Source organism: Macrotis lagotis, chromosome X (assembly GCF_037893015.1).
Source record: "Macrotis lagotis isolate mMagLag1 chromosome X, bilby.v1.9.chrom.fasta, whole genome shotgun sequence".
Taxonomy (NCBI): Eukaryota; Metazoa; Chordata; class Mammalia; order Peramelemorphia; family Peramelidae; genus Macrotis; species Macrotis lagotis.
In genome coordinates, this window is record NC_133666.1 from 603725519 (window position 1) to 603745777 (window position 20259).

Below are 20259 nucleotides of genomic sequence, written 5' to 3' on the forward strand. Positions count from 1 at the left end.
ATAAATTTGTGTTGCTTGAATATTCTTATTCATACCAAAAAACCCTTCTCCCTTATTCTCATTTAATGGTGGAGGGAGATCTGGAGATGCTAGGGGAGGGTAAAGTGGTGTGAAAAGAAGTCCATTGTACCTTTTTTTAAAGTATAGAAGGTCAGAAGAAATCACAGAACAGTTTTGAAAATAATATGTAGAATTTATTTTTAATGAAAAAAGCAAGTAGTACTCAATGGACAGTTAAAGTTTTACATAGACTATTGAAGTATGATCTGTGTATATGGAAATAATTGTTTTTGATAATTTCTCAGACAAATACTGGAACATAAACAGAGCACAAGATTGCATTTGCTCTAAGAAAATTTTCAAGTGAGGAATAATATAACTGCATTACACTTCTGCAAGCCCATTTCTAAAAGGATAAAAGGATATATCAGCATTCCAATGTAATGGATATCCTACTTTGTTTTCTAATCCTGGTTCTGATCTACACCTACATAAAGAGTCAAACAAGTCTTTCTGTGAATTTCTTATGTAAGAATTATTTTATTAGATTTGAGAAAATGAAGAAAACATTTAATTATACCCAGGTACTAGTGCAAGTATTCTCTCATCGCAACTAGGGAACTTTATTTTTTCTTTTAATCAGTCTTTTATTCTGAATTTTCTGTTGAGTCAGAATAAATAATTTGCTGTACTTAGACATTCTATAAAATAATTTTACCCATTTTGAACTTTGTTTTTTGTATGTGTGTGTTTTGTTTTGTTTTTGTTTAATGCAGTGGTGCTGATTACTATGATTATGGGCATGGACTTAGTGAAGAGACTTATGATTCATATGGTGAGTAACTTGACAAGATGAACTATGAGTAGAAAAGAAAAAGACAAAGATCTATCTTCCAAGAGGAAATCTCTAAGACCTGCATAAAATAAAAGTTTTCTATGAGTTCATTTATACTTACCTAGAAATTTTCATAAAGCCCTTTAAGTTGATAAACCTACGCTAGGTTGTATTTGAAATTCCACAAACATAGAAACAAAATTTATTCTTTTACTACCATAAATTTGCCAGTTTTATCAAATAGCTCACTTGACTGAAGATATTTAATGGTACAGTTCCTTTGAAGTGTCTTTGTCCCTCAATAATAAAAGTGAAATGAGAAATTTTGAGTTAAAATGGTTTCCATTTTGTTTTTTTAATGGGTTAGATGGGGGGGTATACACATAAAGACATTCATATGTGTATGTTTGTGCATATACAGAGGTGTGGGGGTATGTGTATACATGTATACATATATAATATGACTATATACCTATGTATGTACATATTTTTTAACTTCCCATTTTTTTGGATTCTCAAAAAAAGTTACAGTGATAATCATTATATAAAGGCTACAAAAGCTTTTAGAAAGATAAAAGGCTTAAGGAAATGGGGATACTGATGTAGAAACAACTAAACAACTCTTGGTAAAATCATAATAATGGTTGAAATTATATTTCAGAACGATCTATAAGTGTAGCAATGACAGGTTTAATTAAAAGAATCTGTAGTGACAGCAGAATGCCCATTTTAAAAAAAGCACCTTTTATTGAAAGATGAATGTTAAATCTTTGGCGAAAGATCAGAGGACAAGAAGTCTTCAATTAGTTGAAGAGCTCAAAAACCCATGAATTTCTGGTAAGCAGTACAAGTGAATCAGGATACCAGTTAATGGATGTTATGACATTTTTCTGAACATAACTGGAAAACCATTTTCTGGTGTTCCTTTTGAAGTGCATTTTGTTATATCGCCTGCCTTAAGCAATGATGACCTCAACTAGGATTTTTGTTTGTCGTAACAAACGCTTATAAAAATACATTGGTTTGCTGAATGCTGTCTACTTAAATTGATGCAAGTTAGCTTGAGGGGATGTAGCTGATTGCATGTTTGTATCAAAAGAAGAGGTCATTCTAAGCATTTTTCCCCTCACAGCTTTTTAAATTGGTCTCTGTGGACAGCAAAGCCTTTAAATTGCTGTATGTTGCAGTACAGAAGTTAACTCTTTGATGCATAGTACTAGAATTCACTGAGGAAATTGTTGAAAGAGCAGTGATTCACAAACAACTCAGTAACAAAACTTATTTTTTCTATTACATTAGTATAAGAATATATACAATATATAGCATCTTGATAAGTACAAGCATTTTCTTCCAATATAACTTTGATTTTCATATTCATCCATAAAAAAGATTCATTGAAGGTACATTATCCCCTCTTCCTAGAGTACCTGCCCATGTCTTGTGACATTTTATTTTATTTTCTTTGTCTGTTCATTGGAAAGGACTTTGATTCTTTCTTTTATTTTTTTTTTGAATTTTTATTAAGGCAGTGGGGTCACACAGCTGGGTAAATTATTAAGTGTCTGAGGCCGGATTTGAATTCAGGTCCATCCTGACTCCAGGGCTAGTCCTCTATCCACTGTGCCACCTAGCTGCCCATGATTCTTTCCTTATAATTTATACACATATGTATATATTCTTATTCATCCTTATTTATATAATATATATCTATACCCTTATATATTACTTATTAATATACAATATGTAATATATAAAAATATAAATAACTGCACAATTGGCAAAGGTTTAATTCTCAGCATATAAGCTTCTCTTAAATGAGTACCTGTAAGGGTATAGTAGTAGAACTAGTTAGAGGGATTTTTTTTGAATACTTAAAAGTTTTAGTTAATGCAGTTTTGATCCTCATAGTGGGATATAAAAGATCCATAGACTCCTGATTGAGAAAGCTCTCTATAAGACCTAGAATTGCCACAGCCATATAACATACATAGACAAGTAGCTTCCTCCATTCTGAATCTCAGCTTCCTTATCTGTCAAAATTAGAACATGATGATCTCATAAAGTCACTTCTAGTTCTCATGTCTGTAATTGTTTTCTTGAAATTTTGTTTATTTTAATAAATTGCCATAGAATTTTCAGTTATTCTATGCAAACATTTATTTTTTATGCTGTGTGCTAACAGATTGAAAAAACTAGATAAGATGAAATTATTGCTCCTCTGGAATTCATTCTGGTACCATAGAATAAGTTATATATAAATGATTGGCATTTTTTCTTTTCTTCCTTTCTTTAGTGAATGAACACTTACTAAACACCTTATCTTTGCAAGACACTGCATTAGGTATTCCAGATAAAAATGAGAACAGTAGATAAATGCTTCCTACATTCAAAGTTAAATACATCCTACTTCAATTCTTCAGAGTGAAAAATGTCTGTGTATATTCATACATGCACATGTACATGTCTACATTATCACATAAATAGCTAGTAATTTCATCCCCTCACAATCCTATGAAATGCTGTCATTATCCATATTTTACAGATGAAAAAACTGTTATAGAGAAAGGTTCAGTGACTTTCCCAGGGGTCACACAGCTAGTAGTAACCATGCTCTTCCCTTTGTCTACATATATATTTCAATCTAAACCATACAGAAACTAAATTTAAAAAAACAATAACAATCTCCCAGCACAGCAAGGGGTATCCTTGTATTGGTAGTGTCAATTGACCTGAGCTTTGTAGGAATAGCTGAGAAGAGAGGGCATCCCAAGGACAGGAATGCTAATACCCTCCAAATAAACAAGAAAGATACAAACCAAATATTTTGTAAGGTCTTCTAGGAAAAAAAATACAATTGCTGAAGAAGAGCATTATAGAAAATTTATAGATGCATCAGCATTGGAATTGGGCCTTAAAGAACAGATTGACTCCTCAAACAAAAGACACATTCAAGATGGCATTTATCCATTGGTTCAATGTTAAGTTAGACTCTAAAAAATTAAACCATACTTCTGTCAGTAAAAATAATTAATTATAATTACTCTTACCTTTTCTAGGACAAGAAGAGTGGACTAACTCAAGACATAAGGCACCTTCATCAAGGACAACAAAGGGACTCTACAGAGACCAGCCATACGCCAGATACTGATTGTACTCTCTGATGTTGTGAAATATCCAATCTCCACCAGTCCTGTATACTGTTCAAAGTAATTTTTTTCTATGAACAATCCCTTTTTAATAAATCAAAGCGCTTAAAATCTGAATGGATGGACTGAACTTAAACTACTTTGTTGAAACAACAAACTGGGCAGAAAGACATGTAAAACAAGGAACTCTGTTATTGCCAGTCTGTATATGACAAATAGGAGATCAAAAGAAAAAAATAACCTTTGATTAACTAGTGTTAAACAAAAAATTAGGTTTACTAAACATGTTAATCCATTCTTTTAACATAAGCCTCACCTTTCCTTTTAAAGGTTGTCCACAGAATTTAGTTCTTTCAACCATATGCTAGTTTTTTTTTCCTCTTGCAAAGATGTGTAAAAAGGGAAGCCAATTACAAATGCAAATAATGTGGTATTCTTTTGTAACTCAAGTCTTGAAATGTTCTGTAGTGTTAAGCAAAGTCTCTTCTTGCTTGATACTAAATAAACTTTTGAAAGAAAAGCCGTGTGTGTGAGCTAACAATTTTTTCTTATTAATAAAAAAGCCTTCATAAATAGTAGTAAACAGGGAAAAACATCCTTTAACCATGATTGTCATAAAAGGGTCACACTAAACATTGTACACCATTTAAAAATGGTATAAAATTAAATGTTCAGTCATATACTCACAGTAGGTTTAAATGCTGTTTAAAGACTCCAAATGGTATTGCTCTGCCTGAGTGCCATATTAAAACCAAATCTTGTTTAAAACTGGTTTTAAAATCTAACTACTGAATTTTCTGAAAAAGATGTGATTAGTTTTCATCTTGTTGAGCATTTTTTCACTAGTGCAACTTTGGAATTTTTATGAGACTTTTGGTACCTTAATGAACACCTCGCTCCGTGCTGGAAGTAATAAACACAAAGCTATTAAAGACATTCTGACTTGACTAATTGAGGTCGCTTTCGTCAGAGGCTGAGGATGTGTAACCCTTAAAACGGTCTTCATTTTCAAAGGTAAATAAATCAAATCAGATTTTAATCTCACTTAATTTATCTTAATATAACTAATAAAATCAGGAAGAATACAACTTAGAAATTTTTATGATCAATTTTAGAAAGGCTTGAAGATCACCTAAATTATCATTTTAAAAAGTTTAATTTGTTTTAGTAATCTAAAAAGCCTTAGTTGAGTCCATTTAATTGGGGCAAATTATTCCCTATTAAACAAATGTAAAACCTCATAACTAGTAATTTGTAATATATTATTTGTTCATAAATTTTAGTAAATAAGGACAGTACTTAAAATTACAACTGTTTAATTTTTTATTGAATTTGTCTTTTGTGGCATAGATTTATAACATGAAATGTTTAAAATTTGGGGGGGGGGGTTTGTTTCTTTATTCTATTGAAGTAAAAGGCTCTTTTCTTTTGTCAGGAAATACCAACCGTCTTGGGGAGCAAGAAGAACCCATCTCAAACCTAATGCAAACAATGGTACGTAATTTGTTTGTTCCCAATGCTTTGACACTTAATAGAAGATGAAAATAATTTCATGCTCATCTAAAACCAGGTGGAAAATTTCCCATGATGTTTTCTTATTATCAAGGCTAGTGATTATGGCAAATTAGCTCCTAAGGTCAGAAAGAGAGCTTCTGAAATGTAAATAAGTCAAAGTGAGCAAGATTATTAAAATCTTCACTGGTAGAAGGCTCATCCATCCCAGTTGATTTTCACATGTTTTGATTATATCAAGTCAAAGTTATAGTTTAATAGATTTTAATATTGTATATTTAAATATCTCTGAGGGAAAGATGCTATAACATTAATCTAATTTTCTTCCATTCACACTTTAGGGCATCAAATAACTACTTTGTCAGACTTGATCAAAAATTCTAAAAAGACTAAAAATAACTTATAAAATTACACATATAAGGTACTTTAAGGTTTTCAAAGAACTTCATACATCTTTGCATTTGATCTTCAAAAGATTATAATCAAATTTTAAAGACACTGATTTTAGAGCACCAAGGTACATCTTAAAAATATCATTAAATCTATTCATTCAATAGGAACTTAAACTGTTCTTATGTTGTACATAAGCCATAGTATCATGGTATTTACAGTGTCATTAGGAAAAAACGAGATAAACTGGATTGTAACCAAAGGAAAATGGCAAAATTGATTAAGGAGCTAAAAGAACTCAGGATGTTAAGCCTGAAGAAGAAAAGTCAGGGTGGAGAAATGATAGCTATCTTAAAGCATTAGACTTGTCATCTCGTCAAGGAGAAAAAAATGAAATAAAGGAAATAAAAAACATTTATATACTGCCTTTGATGTGCTAGACACTTCATTTGATCCTTACAACAACACTACATAAGGTAGATGCAGTTCTTATCATCATTTTACAGTTGAAGAAACTGAGGCAGACAGCAGCTAAGTGACTTGCCTAGGATCTCACAGCTAGTAAATATCTAAGACCACATTTAAATTCAGGTTTTCCTGACTCCAAACCCAGGGCTCTAGACAATAGAGTAGACATTTTTTTTTTTTGCTTAGTTCCAGTAGGTAAAAGCCACAGGGATAGCTCGCCTAAAATATCATGGGATGTTTTATGAAGTGGTGAATTCGCCCTCACTTGACATCTTCAGGAAGAGGCTGATGAGTATTTTTCAGGGAATTCTTATTCAAATACTGAGTTTGTTTCTAATTCTGAGATTCTGTTGAGAATGTTCAGAATAGGAACGCAGCTTGTTCTCATCATTCTTTTTCAAAGAAGATCAGTGACAATGTGAAGTGAATTCTTGAATTGCACAGGGATTGGGTTTAAGGGAAGTATAGTTGGCTTGGTTTTTCTTCTTCATTCTTCCTGAGTCATCCAAGTTCAGTAGCAAGACAAAAGTCAAATGATGGTTTAGGATGGGATAGAGGACCTGGGAATCATTGGCATCTGGCCAAGCTCAAGTTCTTCCCAGGGCCTACTTTAGCCACCTTCATGGCCATTAGAACAGATTGCTCTCATCTGCTCATGCAGTTTATCCTTCCTCTGATTTTAATAATGTTTGTCTTTCATTTTCAAAGAAAACCATGACTTTTTTTTGAAGGATGTATTTATTTATTTTTGAATTTTACAATTTACCCCAATCTTGCTTCCCTCCCCCTATCCCCCTCAGAACTCAGTCTGTTAGTCTTTACATTGTTTCTTTGGTGTATATTGATCTAAGTTGAATGTGATGAGAGAGAAATTATATCCTTAAGGAAGAAAAATAAAGTATAAGAGATAGCTAAATTGCATAATAAGATAATGGTTTTTTTCCTCTAAATTAAAGGTAATAGTATTTGGTCTTTGTTCAAACTCCACAATTCTTTCTCTGGATATAGATGGTATTCTCATCGCAGATAACCTAAAATGGTCCCTGATTATTGCACTGATGGAATGACCAAGTCCATCAAGATTGGTCATCATCCCATGTTGCTGTTAGGATGTAAAAGTTCTTCTGGTTCTGCTCATCTTACTCAGCATCAATTCATGCAAATCCTTCCAGGCTTCTCTGAATTCTCATCCCTCCAGGTTTCTAAGTGAACAATAGTATTCCATAATGTACATATACCACAATTTGTTCAGCCATTCCCCAATTGATGGACATTAATTCAATTTCCAATTCTTTGCCACCACAAAAAAAGCTGCAACAGTGACATTTTTGAAGAAAATCATGCCATTACAAGCACATGAATTGGATTTGAGTGAGGGGGTGCTGTGTTAAGTCACCAGCCTCATTTTTTCCTTCAGAGCCATCTGGATCCAGTGGTCAGATAATGAATCGAGACAACTGGAGATGGCCCTGATACAAGGTTAAGTGACTTGCCCAAAGTCACACATATAGTAAGACTCAAGTCTTGCCTTGAGGCCAGATTTAAACTCCCACCCTCCTGACTACAAGGCCAGTACTCTATCCATTGTACCACCTAGCTGCCCTTTCTTCTCGTTTAGTCCTTCTGCCAAGATATTTTACCAGGTTGTGGAGACTGAACAAGATACAGCTTCTTGGAACAACAGGGGAGAATTGCATGTAGGTGAACCCCAAAGGTGGATGAACAGCCCTCACCCCAGAGGTGCTTAGTCCTCTCTGAACACCCCATACTGTACACCAGATCTTAGATGATTTAATGCTCTTCACAATCATTCTCCAACCTATTAGTCATGGATTTCATATGACTTCCCTTCATTCACTCTACTTTGCACCAACTGACCTTCATCTTGTTCTGGAAATTTGACATTTCTTTTCCTGCCTGACCTTTCCTCAGGTTGTAGCTCATGTCTCAAACTTTCTTCTCATCTTTGCCTTTTGGAATCTTTCTCTTTTTTCAAGTCTCACCTTAGGCATCACTTTGTAACCAAAGTTAACTAATCATTTGTGTCATGGATTCCTTTGGCTGCAGATGTCTGAAGCCAGACTGGAACTCAGGAAGATGAGCTGTCCTGACTCCATACCCTTCTTTCTATCTACTGTGCCATGTAACCGTCCCTACCCTCATCTCTATTGTTTCATTTATGTTTTTTTTCCAACTTAGTATTTTATTTTTTCCAATTACATGTCAAAACAATTTATAATATTGATGTTTTAAAAGTTTGAATTCCAAATTTTCCTCACTTCCATGTGTACTCCCTGAGACAGCAAGGTGTTAAACATGATCAAAAAGATATATTTTCATATTGGTCACATTGTAAAAGAAAGCATGGAGGAAAAATCCCTCCCAAAAAAAATTAAAAAAAAATAAGTTTGATTTGCATTAAGATTCCATCATTTATTTCTCTGGAGATATACAGTATTTTTTCATCATTAACTCCTTAAGAATTTTCTTGAATGTCTGTATTGCTGAGAAAAGCTAAGATGTTCACAGTTGATTATCATACAATATTTCAGATACTATATTTGTAGTGCACCTGTGGTTCTATCACTTCATTTTACATTCATTCACGTACGCCTTTCCAGGATTTTCTGAAAGCATCCTGCTCATCATTTTTAATACAACAATAGTACTTTTTCACAATCATATACCACCATTTATTCAGCCAATTAATGAGCATCCCTTCAATTTCTAGTTATTTGCTACCATAAAAAGAGTAGCTCTAGTTATTTTTGTACATGTAGGTCCATTTCTTTCTTTCTTTGTTTATATCTCTTTGGGATTACCGACCTAGTGGTACTGTTGCATTACAGGGTATGTTTAGTTATAGCTCTTTGGTTAGAGTTCCAAATTGCTCTTCAGAATGATTGGGTCAGTCCACAGTTTCACCAGTTGTTAATTATTGTCTCAATTTTTTCCATATCCCCTCCAGAATTTGTCATTTTCTATCAACCAATCTGATAGGTGAGAGGTGGTACCTCAAAGATGTTTTAATTTGCATTTCTCTAATCAATAGTGATTCACAGCATTTTTTCACATGACTATAGGGAGCTCTGATTTCATTTCTTTTGTATTTAGTATTTTATTTTACCCTAGTTACATGTAAGAAAGAATTTTTAGCATTTGTTTTTAAAACTTGGAGTTCCAAATTCTCTCCCTTCCTCACACCTCACACCCTTCCCAATCCCCCCCCCCCATTGAGAAGGTAAGCAGTTTGAAATAGGTTATAAATGGGTGGTTTTGTAATTTATGAAAGCAAACATAGTTCCCCCCCCCGCGAAAAAACAGAAATCTCAAGTAAAAGTTTTTAAAAAAGTATGCTTCAGACACCATCAACTCTCTCTCTGGGGATCATAAGTTCAGAGTTGTCTTGGGTCACTGTATTGCTGAGAGAAGCTAAGTCATTCGTAGCAGATCATCCTAAAATATTGCTGTTAACTTTGTACATTTCACTTTGTGTCAGCTCATATGACTCTATCCAAGTTTTTCTGAGAGTAACCAGTTCATCATCTATCATAATACATACCACAGTTTGTTTAACCATTCCCAGCTGATGGACATCTACTCAATTTCAAATTCCTTGCACCAAGAAAAAGCTGGTATAAATATCTTTATACATATAAGGCCTTTTGCTTCCTGTTTTTCATCTCTTCCGGACTATAGATCTTTGCTAGGTCAAAGGGTAGGCATGGTTTTTTAAGCCCTTTGGGCAAAGTTCCAAATTGCTCTTCAGAATGGTTGAATTACTTCACAGCTTTTATCAACAGTGCATTAATATGTCTTATTTTCCCTACATCAACTCTAACATTTGTCATTTTCTTTTTCTATCCTATTAGCCAATCTAATGGGTTTGAAGAATTTAACTATTGTGAATTAGAGTATTTTTTAAAATATGGCTTTAAATAGCATTACTAACTCCATCTGAAAACTGTTCATATCTTTTCATAATTTATCAGTTGGAGAATGTCTCTTATTCTTTTAAAAATTTGATTCAATATTCTGGGAAATGAGGTTTTTTATCAGAGAAACTTTCTTCAAAATTATTTTTTATATTTTAAAGATCCTGTTATTTACCTCCATCCTAGTCTTCCCATTTCAATTTATTCTACTCTCACTTTCCTTTCACCCTGTCCCTCCTCAAAATTATTCTGCTTCTGAAGAGTCTCTCCCCCAATCTGCCCTCTCTTTCGTTACCCTCCCCTCCCTTTCTCTTATTCCCCCCCCCCCACTCTCCTGTAGGGTAAGATAGATTTCTATAACTAACTGTGTGTGTATGTTATTCTCTCTTTTAACCAGTTCTTGGTGAGAGTTAATTTCATTTACTCAGCCTCACCTCTCCACTCCACTTAACCTCTTCCACTCCACTGTAAAACCTTTTTCTTCTTCTGAGATAATTTGCCTCATTTTTGCCTCTTCCTTTACCTTTCTCCCATACATTCCTCTTTTGCTCCTTTATTGTTTTAGATATCATCCTTTCATGTTCACATGAAACTCACACTTGTGTCGATATACTCCTTCTAAGTGCCCTGATAATGATAAAATTCATATTAGTTATCAATTTCAACATCAATAAATACTTTATTTCCTTTTCCTGTTTACTTTTTATACTTCACTTGAGCCTTTTCAGAACTGTTCATCCTACCTTTGGTGTCTACCTGGCACTCAGGTCCCAAATGCAACTCCAAGAAATTGTAGCATGATCAGTGTATCTATACCCTGGTAAACAGATCAAATTTTTTGCTCAGCTCTGGTCTTTTCATCAGAAAATCCTGAAAATCTCCTATTTCATTGAATGTCCATCTTTTCTTCTGAAAGACTATGCTCAGTTTTGCTGGGTACTTGATTCTTGGTTGTAATTCAAGATCTTTTGTTTTGGAATATCATATACAAGGCCCTATGACCCTTTAATGTAAAAACTGCTAAATCTTTTGTTATCCTGGCAATGACTCCATGATATTTGAATTGTTTCTATCTGGCTACTTGTAATGTTTTTCTCCTTGAGCTGGAAACAACTGAAATCTGACTGTAATGTTTCTGGGAGTTTCCATTTTGAATCTCTTTCTAGAGGGATTCAGCAAAATCTTTCAATTTCTAATTTACCCTCTGGTTCTAGAATATTAGGGTATAGTGTCTCTTTGATAATTTCTTTAAATTGTCTAGTCTCTTTTTGATCATGACTTGCAGATAGTTCAATTTTTTTAAAATCATCTCATTTGGATCTATTTTCCAGATCAATTCTTTTCCTATATTTCACATTATCTTCTAGGTTTTTTTTATTCTTTTGGTTTTGTTATTTTTTGATTTCTCAAAAAGTTATCAGTTTCCCTTTGCACAATTCTAATTTGTTTTTGTTTTTGCAAGGCAATGGAGTGAAATGACTTGCCCAAAGTCACACAGCTTGGTAATTATTAAGTGTCTTGAGGTCAGATTTGAACTGAGGTCAACCTGACTTCAGGGCCAGTTCTCTGTTCACTGCACCACCTAGTTGCCCCCACAGTTCTAATTTTTAAGAAATTATTTTCTTCAGTGAGTTCTTATACCTCTTTTTCAATTTTTTAAGGCATTCTCCTCATTAACTTTTTATACCTCTTTTATCATTTGACCTAGTCTAATTTCAGTATTTTTGGTATATCTTTTTAACAAGCAATTGACTCATTTTTCATTATTTTCTTGCATCACTATTATTTTTCTTCCTAAATTTTCCTCTACTTCTCTTACTTGATTTTCAAAAGATTTTTGAGTTATACATGACCTGTGATTACTTCATATTTTTCTTGGAGGCTTTAGATGTGGGAAATTTGACTTTTGTTATCTTCTTCAGTGTGTGGGTTCTAACATAATTTTCAATGTTTAGAGGGGGTTTTTTGTTTGTTTGTTTTGGTTTTTTTTTTGCTTTTCCTGTTTACTAATGACTTGATTTTAACTATCAATTATAAGTAAAGCTTTGCTTCCAGGGTGAAGGGCAGAGTGTCCCAATCTTCTAGGGTTTTGTGAAGCTATTTTCAGAGATACTTCAGGTGCCTGCAAATTTTCAGTTCTTCTAAGGTAGTATAATCTAACAAGTATTAATAACTCTCCTGCCCTGTCCTCTGGCCTGGGAGTGACCACATGTACTCTTTTCTTCCCTGAAACTATGAAGAGGGTCCCCTGAAGCAGCAAGCTCTTGTGTGTGACTGGTCCTCCTCTCCCTAGAACTGTGACCCAGATGCAAGCAACAGAGTCCTGCCTCAGTATTAACAAAAAGACCCCTGTAATCTCCTTCTTATCCTCTAACTGTAGGCTAAAAGCCCCTACTGATTTGGTGCCTCCCAAGGCCTGAATATCTTTGATTTCTTCATCTGAATCCTATTTGTTCATATATTTTGATAATTTTTTTATAATTGAGTTCTCTATATAATTGAGAAATGAGCCTTTATCAGTGAATCTTACTAGAAAACTATTTTCCCTGTTTTCTTTCTAATCTTGGTTGCATTGCTTTTGGTTATATAAAGAAAATTTTAAATTAATATAATCAACATTTTCCATTTTATAACTTGCAGTTGTCTTATTTTCTAGATCTGATATCTAAACTATGGCCCCCCCTAATTTTCTTTTGATATCTTTTATTCTAAATTTTGTACCCATTTTGACCTTATCTTGGTAAATACTATGAGAGAACGGTCTGTATCTGGTATCTGCTAAATTGCTTTCTAATTTTCCCAGTAGTTTTTGTCAAATAGTGGCTTCTTGTCTCAAAGCTGGCATTATTGTTTTTATCCAACATTATATTACTGTGATCATTACCTCCTATTTGTTGTATACCCAGGATTAGTAGAGTTTTGAAGGGGTCTGGCACCTCTGGAGTGAGGATTTGCTGAGCCTTTTCAGGGCTGTTCATCACCTTTGGTGTCTACCTGGCACTCAGGTCTCACTTGTAGCTCCAAGAAACTGTAGTATGCATAATGTGACTGTACCCTGGTCAACAGTTTCAGCAGACAGTTTCAACCAGGTTGAGGTAACTGATGGCCCTCAAACCCATCAATGAATTAGGGAGAGCAGCTGAAGATTTCCTGGTGAATGAACAGATGATAATGTTTTTTTCCCACTACCAATGAAGGTGAGTGAAGTAGGCACTGTGAAATGCTTAGAACTTAGGCATGGAAGCTGCCAAGGTCATCCACTACATCCAAGACTATGGCCAGACTCTGGAAGAGTGAGTGAAGTTGATAACTTTGTGCAACTCTTTCACTTAAATCTAATTTACCCATGACTTGAGACATCACCCCAATATGAAAACAAAGGACAAACAACAGAATTGTGTACTCAGTATATTTTCTTAGCCACCTTCCTTCACTTTTTTCAATTCTTTAATATTCTTGAACTTTTATTTTTCCAAATAAATTTTGTTATTGTATTTTTTACCTCTATAAAATAATTTTTGATAATTTGATTGGTACAGCACTGAAAAAGTAAAAAATTTAAGGAACTTTGTCATGTATGTTTCAGTTCACATCCAGAATCTTATCAGTTCTTTGGATGTGGATAGCATTCTTATCAGGAATACTTTGGGATTGTTATAGATCATTTTATTTCTGAGAGTAGATGAGTCTTTCACAGTTGATCATCATGTAATATTGCTGTCAATGTGGACTATGTTCTCCTGCTTCTGCTCACTTCACTTTACATCATTTCATGTCTTTACATATTTTTTTCTAAAATCATTCTGCTTGTTTTATAATGCAGTAGTATTCCATCACAATCGCATACCACAGTTTGTTCAGGGAATGTCTAAACTTAATGGGCACCCCCTCTATTCCTTGCCACCACAGACAAAATAGCTATGGTTTTATACATATGGGTTCTTTTCCTTTTTTTTTCCATCTCTATAGGATACAGACCTAATAGTAGAATTGATTAATCAAATGATTTACTTGCATCTACACAATGGTAGTTTTTAACCCATATTTTTTTAAAATTTATTTTTATTAAAGATATTATTTGAGTTTTACAATTTTCCCCCCAATCTTGCTTCCCTCCCCCACCCCACCCCCGCCACGGAAAGCACTCTGTCAGTCTTTACTTTGTTTCCATGTTGTACCTTGATCCAATTTGGGTGTGATGAGAGAGAAATCATATCCTTAAAGAAGAAAATAGAAGTCTCAGAGGTAACAAGATCAGACAATAAGATATCTGGGGTTTTTTTTCTAAATTAAAGGGAATAGTCCTTGCATTTTGTTCAAATTCCACAGCTCCTTATCTGGATACAGATGGCACTCCTCTTTGCAGACAGCCCAATATTGTTCCCAATTATTGCACTGATGGAATGAGCAAGTCCATCAAGATTGATCATCACCCCCATGTTGCTTTTAGGGTATACAGTGTTTTTTTGGTTCTGCTCATCTCACTCAGCATCAGTTCATGCAAATCCCTCCAGGCTTCCCTGAAATCCCGGCCCTCCTGGTTTCTAATAGAACAATAGTGTTCCATGACATACATATACCACAGTTTGCTAAGCCATTCCCCAATTGAAGGACATTTACTTGATTTCCAATTCTTTGCCACCACAAACAGGGCTGCTATAAATATTTTTGTACAAGTAATGTTTTTACCCTTTTTCTTCATCATCTCTTCAGGGATTGCTGGGTCAAAGGGTATGCACATTTTTGTTGCCCTTTGGGCATAGTTCCAAATAGCTCTCCAGAAGGGTTGAATGAGTTCACAGCTCCACCAACAGTGTAATAGTTTCCCAGATTTCCCACAACCCTTCCAGCAATGATCATTATCCTTCCTGGTCATATTGGCCAATCTGAGAGGTGTGAGGTGGTGCCTCAGAGAAGCTTTAATTTGCATTTCTTTAATAATTAATGATTTAGAGCATTTTTTCATATGGCTATGGATTGCTTTGATCTCCTTATCTGTAAATTGCCTTTGCATATCCTTTGACCATTTGTCAATTGGGGAATGGCTTTTTGTTTTAAAAATATGACTCAGTTCTCTGTATATTTTAGAAATGAGTCCTTTGTCAGAATCATTAGTTGTAAATATTGTTTCCCAATTTACTACATTTTTTGATCTTGTTAACCCATAATTTTTAGCAAGATTTTGAGTTTTACAATTTTTCTCCCTCCCTTCCCTTCTCCCTCCCCAACAGAAAGCAATCTAATATAAACTTTTTATATATATAACCATGCTAAACATAGATCGATATTGAACATTTTGTGAGAGATGAATCAGATCCAAACAGAAGAAAACTAGAGAGAAAAAAGTTATATAATACAAAGACATCTTTTTTAAAATTGAAGATAATGGACGGCTAGGTGGCACAGTGGATAAAGCACCCACCCTGGAGTCAGGAGTACCTGGGTTCAAATGTGGTCTCAGACACTTAATAATTACCTAGCTGTGTGGCCTTGGGCAAGCCACTTAACCCCATTTGCCTTGCAAAAAAACCTAAAAAATAAAATAAATTAAAATAAAATTGAAGATAATATGCTTTGGTCTTCATTTAAACTCTACAGTTCCTTCTCAGGATATGGATGGTATTTTTCAACACAAGCCTTTTAAAATTGTCTTTGATTATTGTACTGCTAAAATGAACAAGTTCATCATTGTTGATCTTCACCCAAGTTGTTGTTGATGTGTATAATGTTCTTCTGGTTCTGCTCATTTCACTCCACATCAATTCATCCATGTCTTTCCATGCTTTTCTGAAACCCCATCCCTCATGATTTCTTATAGAACAATAGTATTCTATCACATACATATACCACAATTAGTTCAGCCTTTTCCCCAATTGATGGGCATCCCCACAATTTCCAATTCTTTGCTACTTCAAAAAGAGCTGCTATGAATATTTTTACAAGGGGATTTTTACCCTTTTTCCATGATCTCTTCAGGATACAGTACCATAGTAATTTTGCTGGATCAAAGGGTATGCACATTTTTATTACCCTTTGGGCATAATTCCAAATTGCTCCCCAGAAAAGCTGGATCAGTTCACAGCTCCACCAACAATGCATTAGTGTCCCAGGTTTCCCACAGCCCTTCCAACACTAATCCCCTTTCTGGTCATATTGGCCAGTCTGAGATCTGGTACCTCAGAAATGCTTTAATTTGCATTTCTCTAATCAGTAATTTAGAGTAATTTTTCATATGACTATAGAGAGCTCTGATTTCTTCACCTGAGAATCGCCTTTCCATATCTTTGGGTCATTTATCAATTGGGTAATGACTTAGGTTTGTTTTTTTTTTTATAAATTTTTCTTGGTTCTCTATATATTTTAGAATTGAGTCCTTTACCAGAAACACTAGTTGTAAAAATTGTTTCCCAACTTACTATATCAAAAGTGTTTTACTTCTGACCTCCACATCCCCAAATCCAATCTCTTTTCTTTTTAACCCCCTTCTTACCTACTTCTTTATAGCATAAGATAGTTTTACCTGTGCAAGTAACAAATTATTTGACAGAGTAAGGTTTAAAAGTTGCCCACCACCACAACCTCATCTTCCACTCCACTATAAAACCATTCTATGTCTCCCTTCCCCTTTCTCCCCTTCTCTGGGGTTTTTCTGTATATCATCCCATCATAGTCAACTCACACCTGTACTTTGTATCTTTATATTCTTCTTTTAACTGCCCTAAAAATGATAAAGCTCTTAGGACTTACAAGTACCATCTTCTCACATAGGAAAGCAAACAGTTCAATCTTGCTGAATTACATGTGATTTTTCTTTCCAGTTTATTTTTTCATGCTTTTCTTTCTTCATTTTAAATTATATTTTCTGTTCAGCTCTGATCTTTTCATCAAGAATGCTTGAAATAGGGCGGCTAGGTGGCACAGTGGATAAAGCACCAGCCCTGGAGTCAGGAGTACCTGGGTTCAAATCCAGTCTCAGACACTTAATAATTACCTAGCTGTGTGGACTTGGGCAAGCCACTTAACCCCATTTGCCTTGCAAAAAAAAAAAAAAAGAAGGCTTGAAAGTTCTCAATTTTGTTAAGTATCCATTTTTTCCCCTTAAGGATTGATGCTATTTGTCCTTCATTCGTGAAAAAGACCATGACATCAGGGAGGTGATGCCACAATAAACAAGTAAATTGGATTTCAGTGAGGAAGTGCTAAGTTAAGTCACCCCCCTCACTTTCTCCTCCAGAGCCCTCTGGTCCAGTGGCCAAATATGAATCAAGATGACTAGAGAAAGCCAAAATGCCAAGCAGGTAGGGTTAAGTGACATGTCAAGTGTCAAGGTTCTGAGGCTAGATCAGTTGTCCAGGCAATATATTGTCTGTGAGCTCCAGAGCTCACCATTTACCAATTCAAACATGCCCAAGGCCTATGCTGCTTACTGGAGTACCACCTGCACTGAACTTTGCTCCATTCTCACTCCAGTGAGACAGATCCTAGCTATTTACTTTCTAAATTTTTGGGATAGAAAATAGTTTCACATTGTCCTTTTGTTGGGTCTGTCACTACAGTATTTTGAGGCATTATTTTCAAGGTTTGGAAGGGGAATTTAGTATACTGCCATCTTGACTCTGCCTCCTCTTTCATTTTTCTTAAATCTTGTCCAGTTTACCTTCTGCTTCCCTACTACATACAAACATTTCTTTGTCTTTCTTATCCTCAAAAACCCATTTCTTGATCCATGTTTCCCATGATGTCTCATGCCATTCCTCCTTTTTGTTGCTAAATTCCTAGAGGCCATCATTCATAGCCTCTTCCACTTCCTATTCACTCTCTTCTTAGTATCTGTAGGGTACCATAGGTATACTACCATCCCTGAAGTATAGAGGGCCTAAGTTCAAATTCAGCCTCAGAGACTTGACAAGTACTAGCTGTATGGCTTTGGGAAAGTTGGTTAACTTTGACTGCCTCTCATCCAGAACCATCTCCAGTTGTCCTGATGCATATCTGGCCACTGGACCCAGATGACAGGAGGAGAAAGTGAGTCTGGTAACTTAACCCAACTTCCCCTCACTCAAATCCAATTCACATGCTTGTCATGACATCACCTCCCTGATGTCATGGTCTTTTTTTGAGAACAATGGACAAACACCATCATCATCATCATCATCACCTCAGTTTTTCCTTCTTTCTTCCTTCCTTTTACTAGAAAATACAAGTCCCTCTCTTATTAGCAATCATCTTTTTTATTTGCTTAAAGTGAAGTTTGTAGGGTATGTCACTTTGAGTTGCATTTGAATTCCTTTGCTTTTCAAAATTTGCTAATCCATCCCTTATGTAATTTCTAGAGATGATGTCATTTGAATTTCCATTTCCTTTGTTGTTGGTCTCTACAGAGATAACTTCTTAACTAGGAAAGAAAATGCTCTAGAGTTTCCAAATGCAGGAATGCTAACTGAAGAAATTCAAAGATATCTGGGGGAAATAAGGGAGGAAGGAATGGACATATACTTCAAAGCTCAATTCACATTGTGCTGAAATTTATCAATTCTAATGATGAACAATTGTTGCAACTTTTTAGAGAAAAGAACGTCAAAGTTTTTGTGCTCTGCTAAGTATTTATGCATAACAGGCTATAAGTTGTATTATTTATTATCTTCTAAGTTGCTCTTTCATATTTTTCATTTGTCTTTTGAATCATAATGGAAATCTTTTAATATTCTGTATTCTTGGAATTCCATAGAGTTCCATGTATCATCAAAAGTTGTTGCAACAGCTTCCTTTGGTTTGTAACATTTATTTAGTGAATCATAATTTTTTGAAATTTCTGTACCCATCCTTCTAATTATATTATCTTCTCTGTTGATTTATTTGCCTGTGCTCTTGTTTTTTAATTGAATTTTCTTCCTCTAGAATTCTTAGGTGGATGTAACCTTTTTCCCCATTACATTTCCTTGTTACTCACTTTCTATTCCCTTCTTGCCCCCCATCTCCGGTTTGAAATGTGCCAACAACTCAGTATTGTAAAGCTGGTGAAGGAAGGAACAAGTGTTTGAGGGGAAAAGTTGAATCCTGTTTTGTATCAGTTGAATGTGAGATATCTAAGAGACATCTAATTAGAAATGCCAAATAGGCTATTGGTGATGTGGAATTGGTGCTCTGGAGAGAGACTGCAGATGGATATATAGATCTGGGAATTCTATTCATAAGAGATAATTGAACCCAAGAGATCTGATGAAATCAGTTATTTAGACAAAGGCATAGGTGGGAACCATAACAGATTTTCAGTTGACACAGAGTTTAAAGTAGGTAAATACTTTATATACATAAGCCATGATTGACCAAGTTAAGATCTGTAAAGATCTTAGCAAGGTTAAGCATTATACTGAATCTGAGAAGATGATACTTAATAGGAGTAGAAGTAAAGACTTACACTTAGATTTAAAAAGTTACTTTACAAATATGATGTAAAGGAAACATGATTAGACACAAGTGTGTACAAAAAAGATCCATGACTTCTGGTATCATGCAAGTTCCATATTAGTTAGTAGTATAATGAAACAACCAAAAGATAAAATTAATGTTGACTCATTTATGTATTTAAAAAGACAACTTCCAGAAATAAGGTTATAACACTTCTGCTCTCTGCCCAGGTTAGCCTGTACCTGGAGTATTTATTCATTTCTGTATTTCCACTGATAAAAATCTAAAGGTGAAGGCCAATCACAGTGAAAGTCATTGTATCCATATCTTAGTAAGTGAAATTTAAATTATTGAGTTTCAGGAAACATGGTAGCTGTATTTAGTCATGTGAAGGATTGACATTTGGAGAGATTAGATGTTCTGTTTGACCCTAAGAGACAAAAAATAACTAAGGGAAGAAGTTTCAGATTTAAGTTGAGCTTGCATATATAAGAAAAAATTTTCTAACACAAGAATTAAACAAAAGTATAATGGGCTTCCTTGGATAGAGTATAAATTCAACCTC

The 20259-nt window shown here is 34.6% G+C and overlaps 1 protein-coding gene across 6 annotated transcripts in view; it reads left to right on the plus strand.

Annotated features, from left to right (window-relative positions):
* The window catches only part of KHDRBS3 (KH RNA binding domain containing, signal transduction associated 3), a 291640-nt gene that overhangs the window by 265500 nt on the left and 5881 nt on the right, over positions 1-20259 (plus strand). For 2 of the 6 annotated variants that reach the window (XM_074202589.1, XM_074202596.1), the window contains exons 8-9: positions 777-835; positions 3892-4098. The exons of 1 other annotated variant lie outside the window; for it this stretch is intronic. In XM_074202589.1, coding sequence (XP_074058690.1) covers positions 777-835; positions 3892-3983 — 151 coding nt within the window. In that variant the 3' untranslated portion in view covers positions 3984-4098. Of the gene's footprint in view, positions 1-776; positions 836-3891; positions 4099-20259 lie in introns of those variants that run through there. 3 more of the 6 variants (XM_074202590.1, XM_074202592.1, XM_074202594.1) reach the window with 2 other exon arrangements.